Source organism: Buceros rhinoceros, unplaced genomic scaffold (genome assembly GCF_000710305.1).
Source record: "Buceros rhinoceros silvestris isolate BGI_N320 unplaced genomic scaffold, ASM71030v1 scaffold9335, whole genome shotgun sequence".
In the NCBI taxonomy this organism is placed as follows: Eukaryota; Metazoa; Chordata; class Aves; order Bucerotiformes; family Bucerotidae; genus Buceros; species Buceros rhinoceros.
The window spans coordinates 496-11,448 of NW_010413403.1; the positions used below are offsets into that span (position 1 = coordinate 496).

The 10,953-nt window shown below is 37.7% G+C and overlaps 1 protein-coding gene across 1 annotated transcript in view; it reads left to right on the forward strand.

Moving 5' to 3' along the window:
• Positions 1-652: 652 nt before the first annotated feature.
• The window catches only part of LOC104493941 (nuclear pore complex protein Nup205-like), a gene marked incomplete at both ends in the record, with an annotated part of 15,501 nt that continues 5,200 nt past the window's right edge, over positions 653-10,953 (forward strand). Inside the window, 8 exons of the mRNA XM_010136709.1 lie at positions 653-769; positions 3,278-3,415; positions 4,518-4,668; positions 5,443-5,648; positions 6,794-6,976; positions 7,887-7,937; positions 8,525-8,734; positions 9,515-9,614. Of these exons, the coding sequence (XP_010135011.1) occupies positions 653-769; positions 3,278-3,415; positions 4,518-4,668; positions 5,443-5,648; positions 6,794-6,976; positions 7,887-7,937; positions 8,525-8,734; positions 9,515-9,614 (1,156 nt within the window). The remainder of the gene's footprint in view (positions 770-3,277; positions 3,416-4,517; positions 4,669-5,442; positions 5,649-6,793; positions 6,977-7,886; positions 7,938-8,524; positions 8,735-9,514; positions 9,615-10,953) is intronic.

Sequence of the window (10,953 nt, forward strand, 5' to 3'; positions counted from 1 at the left end):
CACTGAGGGTGCACTCAATCCCCTCATCCCAATCACTGATAAAGATGTTGAAGAGGTCAGGCCCCAATACTGAGCCCTGAGGAACACCACTGGTGACTGGCCACCAACTGGATTGAACGCCATTTACCGCCACCCTCGGGGCCTGGCCATCCAGCCAGTGAAGTGTGCACCCATCCAGGCCAGTTTCTGCATAGGCAGCCAGTTTCTGCAGAAGAATGTTACGGGAAACAGGGAAACTGGACTAAAGTCCAGACAGACTTTTCACTCCTTGTGGGTAATGGTCTAACTTTCTTTTGTTTGAAGCTTAACCTATCTAGCTTCTGACATAAAAAGAGGAAAATGATCTGCCTTTTGGGGCCAAACCAGAAGATCTGGTGAAGTCAGTTTGGAAAAACTTGCATGGATTAAGTTCAGGGCTTTTGCTGTGAACTGAGGTCATTGGCAATAAGAAAGTGATTGATTATGTTTTTGAATGTAAGCTCTTGCAGGGGAGAGGATTGAAGAAAAAAAAAAGGGATATTGTTGTCACGTATGTGCAAGTTCATTGGCTTTTGTAGTTTTTTAATAGGTTGTTTAGACAATTCCATTATGTTATATTTCATTCTCCGTTAAATACAGACCGGTGTTTTTCTCCACTTCATAAACTGCATAGGTGAAACAGCTGAGAAACCGTGCTGATGAAGATGCTCGCATGATCCACATGAGCATTCAGATGGGTAATGATCCACCTATTTCACTTCGGAGAGATTTGGAGCATTTAATGCTTTTGGTAAGGCCTATTTTCTTCTAAGTTACTGTGGCAAAAAGTCACTGTGACTTTCCTTTTTAATCACAAAACCCGTACCTGAATGATAACGTACAGTGCTGGATTTTTTTTGGCATTACAGGGTTTTTTTTTTCTTAAATATGGACACTTGCTATAACTTCATGTAGAGGCACTAATTTACTGTCTTGGCTTCTGATGTTAGTCAAGTGTCATTTAATTATTGTAAATAAATATTGCATCATTATATTTGAAGAATTCTTGAGCTGAAGTTATTTTACAAACATTTAAATATCTAAAACTTTAGTTATAATAAGATAGTGTTAGCGTAAGTATTATGTTAAGCCATCTTATTTTAACTTAGTAATTTTAAGACTACAAGCTATCACTGGAGTTGAGATCTGGCTAAAGGGTGGAAGTTCTTTGGAATAGAAGACCTTTGTGTATCTAGACCTTAAAGTTTACACAACATTTTAGGTTTCTGTAAGTCTTCAAATTTCCTCCCTATTTACTGTGGGTAGACTGTAATTAGGTTTTAGGTTTTCCCCCGCTATTGACAATTAGTCTGATAAAAAATTGAAACATTTAAAATAATTTCTGTATGGTGGTATTTTTGTATCTAGAATTTTGGAAGACTGTTTTGTATTTGCTGTAGAGTAGACTAGGGAAGTGTTAAGGGTCGAGGGCCGAGGCAGATAACCCCTTGAATTCCTTAACGATTCTCCTCTGTCCAGCTAGAGACAGAAGGAGTTTAAGGGGGAAAGAAGAAATTCACACCTCGGTCTGCTTTTGAGAAACTGAAACTTTTAATAAACAATAAATCAACATGACTATTCACTACTTTACATAAGTGCACAAACCCAGAAAAGAGAAAAAGGGAAAGAAAAACGAAGAAGAAAAGACTCAGATAACCAGAGTTCTGTACGGTCAATTCACACCTCGGTCTGCTTTTGAGAAACTGAAACTTTTAATAAACAATAAATCAACATGACTATTCACTACTTTACCTATGTGTACAAACCCAGAAAAGAGAAAAAGGGGAAAAAAAAAAAAAAGAAGAGAAGACTCAGATAACCATAGTTCTGTACGGTCCTTTTCGAGGTCAGTTCTCTGGGCAGGCATCCAATGGCGAGGTGGGAGTGAAGCTTCCACCAGCTTCCAGGCGGAGCGCAGAGTAAAATTCTGTCCTGGCTCTCGGCATGAAACAGCTGAGAGAGTCTGGATATTCTCAGCCGATTCAGACGGGACAGGACTCACGGCACAACAGTTCCGAGTCTGTAGTCTTCAGTTTCAGGCCTAGTCGATCTGCAGGTCGGGCCTAGTCGGGCCTAGCAGGCCTGGTTTTGGCCTGGTCTCTCGGCAGAGCAGATTCGTGGGAGTCCTCTCTTCATGAAGTCCAGAAGTCCAAGAGGCCGCTCCACCCCCGAGCTGCTGCTTTTTAAAGGCTCCCGCCGTAACATTACGTCCACCTGACTCTCTTAACCAATTAAATGTGGAATTACCGTATTATCGTACTGCATGGCATAGTTCTATTTGTCCATTTCCCAAAACAAGGAAGCTTCAGCTCAAACCAGGATAGCAGCGCACAAGGCGGTGGTCTGTTTGACATTCTGCACTAGGCATCACTCGGGTGTCCATTTACCAAAACAAGGAAGCTTCAGCTCAAACCAGGACAGCAAGGTAACCCGATTAAGGCTGCTGGAATTACAAATCCCCTAATTTCAGTAGAATTTTGACTGCAAGTGTACATTTAAAAGAAAGATCTTTGTTTCTGTCATATTTTTTAATAAAAGAAAGAAAATTGAAATAAATGTATTTATTTAAATATCACTAAGGTTACCTAACTGCACTTAAACTCATTTTCTGATTTTTTTTATTGAACTGGTGCATATTATATTTTATGTTCATGAAATTAAAAATTGGGATAATTCCCTTTATTTAGCATGAAAATATACAAGTGTGCTATATGTTCAATATAGCAGTCTGTAATAGGGTGATTACTTCTCTTTTCCAAAGGTAGTCTTTTAGTTATAGGACATTAACGGGAAAGTTCATAGTGAAATGCTTTCTTACGTAGCTCTGACATATATATTAAGCTTAAATGAAGAACTAGAAATGAAAATGTACTCTGAGAAGTTTTTACGTTCAGATAACAGGTAAGATTTCCAATCCTGATACTGGCTGACTTGTTTAAGTTAATATATCAAGGTATGCAAATAGTTATTTAAGGAGAAATGACACTGTTTTCTTAGCAATGGTTTAATCTGTAATAATTGCATTGAAAGTTACAAAAGTTTCACTTATGTGTTCATTCTGAATTTCTCTGGCTGTCATTTGTTCCAACATAGCTGTTTAGAAGCTGTCATTTTCAGAGAGTTTTGAGGAGAGGAACACCGGCCATGGGGTGCTTTGCCTTTCATATGTGTTTCGCTTATCCATAAGCAGTGCTTATTGTTGAAGTAATTTTTTCTTTATGTAAATGACATATTTCTAACATCTTCCTTTCTCTGATAGATTGCTGAATTGTACAGGAAGGATCCCTTTAATCTGGAACTTGCCCTTGAATACTGGTGTCCATCAGAGCCTTTGCAGACATCTACCATCATGGGGTCCTACCTTGGAGTAGCTCATCAGCGACCCCCTCAACGCCAGGTTATCTAGATTTTCTGGAGCACTTACTAGTAACTTGAAAGTAAAATACTAAAAAAACCCAGGCAACAAAGTTTTTTTTGTCTTTGTTACAGCTAGCCTCTAAGCAGACATTATCTCTTTTATCAGTGGCTTATCTGCATGTGTCCTGCTCTGCATGATGCAGATACTGTTGCTTGAAGTAAAATAAGCTAATGCCAGTCATTCACATTTGTCAGTAAACTTAGTAAGAGAGAGTCCTAGCAAATCTCTTTGAAAACTTTGTTTAGGTCTGATTTCTGTTGCAGTTGCTAAAAGAATTCTGTTAACAGTGTTCTAGTGTTTTCTGTCTGATGACATTTACATACTTTTTTGGTGTAACAGAGAAGTTAAACTTCTTAACTATTAAAAAACTTAACCGTAATGGATAGTGTTTTGGGGTTAAATATCTGTAAGAATCTTGTAATTCTTTAAAACCCAAAGGTTATAGCCCTTGAGACAGAATTTAAAATCAGAATGAAGAGGCAATCTAAACAGATGAAGCAGATGTTCCGAAAGTGTTTAGATACCTGGGATGCTGTCAGGCTTCAATGCTTCTTGAAGGACTGTGCAGTGTTAGGCAAAACCTAGTATGAGACCTGTTGGATACATCCCAAGACCCACCCAGAATACAGGCAATTTAAGTTAAGGCCTGATGCAATCTGAAAACACACTAGTATGACTATGGAAGGAACAACCATGTTTGACATTTACTGGACAAGGATATGTCAAGCATAGTGAATTCTTTCCCTCTCTCACTTAACTTACACTGTGAGATGTGTTAAAAATACTCTACTCCAGCTCACAAATGCTGCATAAAACTTTATCACTAGAAATACAGAATTGGAGAGTTAGTATACTTTCCAATAGCACAAATTATTTTATTTTATTTCCTCTTTGAAATATGTTTTTCACCTTCAGGGAAACTGAATAGGCCAGTCTACAAAGGATTTTTTCTTTTTTTTTTTCCACTGGAGTTGTGATTCTACCCCACCCCGATTACATTAGAATCTGAATTTTTTAGGAAAACAATAGACAGTAAACAGATTTATTTTAATTTTTAAACATTGATCTTTGTTTGTTATAGGTTGTCCTGTCAAAGTTCGTTAGGCAAATGGGAGATCTACTTCCTTCCACAATTTACATCCCATATTTGAAAATGCTGCGGGGACTGGCCAGTGGGCCTCAGTGTGCTCATTACTGCTTTAGTTTGCTGAAAGTCAATGGCAGTAGTCATGGTAAGAAAAGTGACAACTTTAGCTCTTTCTCAACTCTTTTTCTGTAGAAAAAGTGCAGACACTCATTTGAGATTAATTGTGGCTTCGTACTTTTCATTATTCGTGCAACGGTGAAATTGGAAGACTTCACTGAAAAGTGTAATCTAGGTAAAAAAAGATTGATTAGGTAATTAAGTGTCTGAGCACTTTAGCAAGTAATTCATATAATGAAACAATGCCTTTTTTAAAAAAGCTGTGTCTTAATGCTGTAAGAGATGCAGAATACCAATATTGCTTTTTGTAGAATACAAAATGACTATATGTCTTGAAGTTAAGTTGTGTATTTTTTAAACATTTTTAAATCTTCCCTGAGCTGACTTTTTTCAGAAGCACTTTGTTCTGTTAGAATTTCTTGATATATGTAATACAGTAGTATTTTCTCAAAGAAAGAAATGCTGGTCAGTTCTGTGTTTTGCATTGACTTTGCATTAATCAAATTGGAAAAAAAAAACCCCTACTTTGAAGATATAATACTGCAAATATTCTGATTCATAAAACAAAAAAGTTACTTGTACTGGCTCTTCATATTAGCAGTTTCTGTCTCTATTAAAAGACCAAAACCAAACAAAAACACCACCACCAAAACCTCCCAAACTAGAACCACTAGTTTTGGAAACAATAGCCTTACTTTGAACTTTATTTTTTCCGCTAGATACATTTAACATTTTACATTTAACTGCCTTCCATGTCACCTTGTGAAAGAGTAGAAAGAAAATCTGTTTGTCATTTTTCTAGCGGAAAACATCCAAGGAGCAGGTGGCAGCCCTGTCTCCTGGGAGCACTTCTTCCATTCTTTGATGCTTTATCATGAGCACTTAAGGAAAGACTTGCCAAGTGCAGACAGTGTTCAGTACCGTCACCTGCCTCTCCGAGGAATCACGCAGAAGGAACAGGATGGATTAATTGCTTTTTTACAGCTGACCACTGTTATAGTAAATTGGGTAAGTAACTTGTTATTTGGTTTTCTTTGTTCAAAAGTATGGGAGGTGTCAGGAGTAACTGTTACCTCCAAACATGCTGGCTGGGTAAAGGAGGAAGAGATGACATCTTTTCCTGTATTGCTTATTTTCTTGCTTTCATGACACTTTGGTATCATGGGGATGTCTTTTTAGAAGTGACATATATTCAGAAGAAATTACTATAGAGTAGGACAGTTCTTTACATTTAATTACAAGTTTGAAAAGGCAAAAATAATAGCTGAATTTAAAAGGGAATGGTTTTGGAAATGGAAATTTGTCAAGGAAACTGATCAACTGTGAAACTTGCCTCCAGAGTTAGATTTAAAATGTACCCAAACCAAGAGTGTGAAATGTGTCATGAATTGACTGGGAGACGATTCCAAGAAAGGAAAAGAGCAATCCAGATTTTGTACAGTGAATTACAGTCTGGGTAGTTCTGGATAGTGTGGAATTCAGCTCTTCAGTACCCACCAGGCTCTGCAGCTTAAAAATTCTGTGACGTAGTGGGGTGCCTTTGGTTTTGCTGACACAAACACAAGACAGATCAATAAAACTAATTAGGCTTGCTAAAAATCATTCTTGGTGTGGTGATAATGTGCTATTCCTATGCGAGCTGTCATGTCAGCATTGGGTAAGTATGGGGAAGAAGCAACTCTTAAACTGGTATTTCGTGACATCTTCTAATGTTATGGTTTGTAAATTTGTTCTAAGGGTGTGGGGAATTATCATTTGATGAGGCTAGAGGCTTGTTCCTATGATTAATCTGAGAGTCACAAATAAGGTTACAAATAAGCATGTACCAATGCTTGAAGAAGCTGTCTAGAGTGTAAATATTTAAACTTATTCAAGACTAACTCCATGAATGTGTCTACTTAAAGAGGGGGGGGGTTTAAGAAGCTTGTATTATGCATGGATAGGCACAATTTCAGTATTTGTGAGTCATTAAATTGGGCTTTTTGTTTGACTAAAATTTTTTACTTTGTAATGGTCTGCTGTTCTTCTAATGTTTTGTGTACCTTCAAGTATAAATCAGAGTCATTGATACTGAACTACAAGTTGGGGATTGTAAGGCATGGATAATCTTCAAAGTGATAATCTACAGTATTGTTTTCTGCTGAACTCTGTAGAGTGAGAATGCTCGCTTGGCTCTTTGTGAGCACCCTCAGTGGACGCCAGTAGTGGTCATTCTGGGACTTCTGCAGTGCAGCATTCCTCCAGTTTTGAAAGCAGAGCTGTTAGAAACCCTTACTGCTTTTGGAAAGTCTCCTGAGATAGCTGCTTCGCTCTGGCAGTCCCTGGAATATACACAGGTATACTAGGATTTTCAGTGCTTAGAACTGTAGAATCCCAATCTGTTGAAATCGTCAGTGTATTTGAAATAGAATTGCAATTCCTCCTAAATTTTCCTGTTGCTATTGTTGAATATAATTTTTTTACTTAGTTAATACAGTTTTTATGTTGAAACAATGTTGAAAATGACCTTATGGTTTTATGCCGCAGATCTCATTAGCTGTGCTTATTTTACTTAAATACAGGTTTCCTAACAGTCCTGTGCCTTCAATGTTTTTTCCTTGGTGTATGTCATCAGTTAATAAGTGTTCTGCAGGTTATGTAGTGTTTTGTTTGGGGTTTTTTTTTTCTGTGCAATATTCTTCCAGCATGAGTGCTGCTTATAGGAAGAAGGGACTGGCTAAAAAGCTGCACTTTCAGGCATTTAATTTTCAGAGTAAGTTAGCTGTGAATTACAGGATATTGTTGCCAACTTTCACGTTTGGATGGCAAACATCAGATACACGTTTAAAAACCTGAACTTTTAAGAAAGTGGTTTTCTTCCTTTCTGTTTTGATTTCAGAGAAAAATTTTAAATACGAATCCTAAAGAAAATAGTATAAAATGAAAATGCTCTTGGTATTGTTAATTCAAAAATCATAGTGGGTGGGCTTATTTTATGGTGTGTATCGTAGTTCAGACCAGTTGCTTTATTTGGAAGAACTTGGGGCATTTGAACTGCAACTGCTAATTTGTTGTTAATTGCTAATAAAAAGACTCTGCCTATAAAATAACGATGAATACCTTTTAGTCCTGGCAGAAATGATGGATGATTGGACTCGATCTTAAAGATCTTTTCCAACCTGAATGATTCTATGAGTCTGTGGAGATGCAGTTTGATTTTGTGAAACATACTGTATGTCTGTTTTCCTTTGTCTTTCTGTTTTGAAGATTCTACAAACTGTGAGAAGTCCAGGCCAGAGACAAGCAATTGGTATTGAGGTAAGGATTTTTTTGTACTGAGGCAGCCTCTCTGACTGTCTGTATATGAGTTCAGGAGGTGCTTGCAGAGGCTGCATCTGCTGCTGTGTCCAAGTGAAACCCTTGTAATAGGCGCTGTCATTTCACTGCTGCTTAGTTTACTCAGGTCTGCTTATAGTTTCTGGATATTTTATCCATGTATGAATCTAGTGCAGCTTCACACTAGAAACAGAGCAGTATCTAAACCCTCAAATTACTTATGAGCACTCCAGATTTTCCTGTTTTCCTAAATTAGCCTCACTTTTGTTAAATCTTAATCGAGTTAACTTCTAAAAAAAATGGCAAATAAAAGCAAAGTATGTAAATGTTGAGGTGTGTCTTCTAGTAGCTCACAAATGAATGAAGAGTGTATTTGCTGAACTGAAATCCAGTACTGTTGCTTCACTGCTTTTGCTTTCTGTGGTGTACCGTAGACAAAAGTGCCACAAAGTCAATTCACTGTTAAGTAATTGGCAGATGATGCCCTTGTATTATTTATTTTCACATGTTTCTTCCTTCCTCAAAATCTTTGATTTTTTTCCTTCTGTTTTTGCTCTCCCCTTGGGAAGGTTGAACTGAATGAGATTGAGTCCCGATGTGAGGAATATCCTTTAACCCGTGCCTTCTGTCGACTCATCAGCACGCTTGTGGAGAGTTCATTCCCCTCTAATTTGGGTGCAGGCCTCCGCCCACCAGGCTTTGATCCCTATCTCCAGTTCCTCAGGGATGCTGTGTTTCTCCGATTCCGCACCAGAGCTTACCGGAGAGCTGCTGAAAGAGTAATCTCTGTTTGAAAACCATTTTTTTTTTTTTTTTTTTTTGAGGGTATAGTTAAAATGATTTGGCACTGCTGATGTGGCTTAGATGTTAGTTGGAGAAGCTGTGCGAGTTTGATGCAGCAGAGGTAACCTGGGGCATTTCATAGTGTTTTGATCCTGTAGGCAAGTGAGTTTTCAGGTCATGGTTCATCAGAATGTATGAACTACTTCTAAGAAGCCTGTATAAAGTATCTTTTTTTAAAAACCAAAAGTTTATATTATTGCTGAATTTCAGTTTGCTATACAGGGTTCTGCCACTACTACATGGCTAATGACTTGTGAATGTCACATGCCCAAATCTACAAGTCAGATTTGTCCTTTCCTCATTGTTATTTCAGAGGATATTTCTGACTTGCTGAACCAAGGAATTTGCATTTCCTTTATGATCCTTCTGGACGAAAGCTAAACTGCATCCTGGAAGCTATTAATGATCTGTTACTAGCTGTATACCTTTTAAATACTCTTTATTGCTTGTAGCTTCAGTGTACCAATATGAATACTCTATAATAGAGCCTAAAATAGGCAATAAATCTGGTTTAGTGTTCCATTTTACTTCTGAAAGATAGTTTGGCCTTTGAAATTATTTGTCATAATGAATTACTTGAGAATTAGACAGTCATAACATGCTGCTGACCCGTCACTACACTGCCTGTTGTATTCTCGTGTCATCCTGGTCTTGTTGCAGCAATATCAGTCTTCGTCTGTGTGTGACTTTTTTCTTTGTTTTGTGATTATCTACAGTGGGAAGTAGCTGAGGTAGTGCTAGAAGTGTTTTACAAATTGTTGCGGGACTATGAACCTCAACTTGAAGACTTCATGGACCAATATGTGGAGTTACAAGGTTAACTTGTTCATTTGTTCACTGACAAACAGAACTGTAACTTGCTTTGCTTTCTTGTCTCTGTTTTGTGATCTCATTTACTATTGCAAGTAAGTTGGTAGAAAGCTAGGCCAAGGCTTTACAATAGGAAGAAGTAGAAAAAATGTCCACCTACCATCAGGAGCTATGTTGCTAATTCAGTAGGGCTTTGTGTATAGTGTTTCCTAGTTCCCATGCTCAACTAGAAGGATGACTTCTGTGTCTCTTGCTTACGTTGCTGATTTGTTTAAAGAACAGTATTTGACAGTCGAAAAACACCTTGGTTTTGGGCTTGTTCCTCTGTATTTCTTTGGTCTGTATCTAAATCACCACTATTCATTGGGTTAATTTAAAGGTGTCAGGTATTTTGATATATCCTCTAATATTGGTATCATTGATGCAGAGCACAGTAGTAGTGGAATTATCATCTGATGTCATTTAATTTTGGATAGCTGTTCTTCAAAAGGCCAAGGTAGATGACAGTTGCCTCATAGGAAATTTAAAACTTATTTCAGCTGCAGATTTTTTTAATACAAAGTTTTTTTAATGTTGAATGCCAGACTGATGCTTGTGGATTTGTTTGTGGCAGTAGAGAGCTATAAGAACCACTTCTTAAGTGAACCACAACTTTGAGAGAACTCTCCAGTGAGCTTGTCTCAATCTCTGTGCCCTGTACTTTGACAGACAGGTCTTGGCAGCTTAACTAGCTTGAGCAATTTCTATTCTCTCACTCCTGTCCTCAGATAGTCCTTCAGCTTGTATGATTATTTGTGGGTTATGTGATATATCACAGAAATGGCTTAAAACTGACCTTTTTGACTAGATTAATTTCTTGAACTGATGCAGTGTGTCCTTCCACAGAAGCATGGCATGTCTGTTGTCATGTTAGGGACCAGCACAGACATGGAAGGAGAAAGGGAATATTTTAAGCTGATGCCTGAAGAAACTGCACCCTCATTTTCACTCGCATGTTAAAAAAGATTCTTGCTACTCTCCTGCATTTATCAACCATAGCTTACTAGGAGACTAGATAAACCAGAAACATTAGTCTTGACTTTTTCCTTTTTTAAAAGGGTCTTCTAAGTTTTTAGGGTACTAGTTCCATTTTTTTTTTTTAGATTGTTGCAACAGACATGCAGTTATATGTATGCTGTGAGCATCAGTGATTCAGTGGACCTTTTCAGCTATGATTTCTTCAAATACCTTTTCCCTTATCCAGGGTCTTCGTGAAGGTTTGGGGATTTTGCAAAACCATTTTGGTTTTTTTTAATGTAGTTCCAACGTGGTATAAATTTGAATCCAAGGTCAGATCTACGTAGGG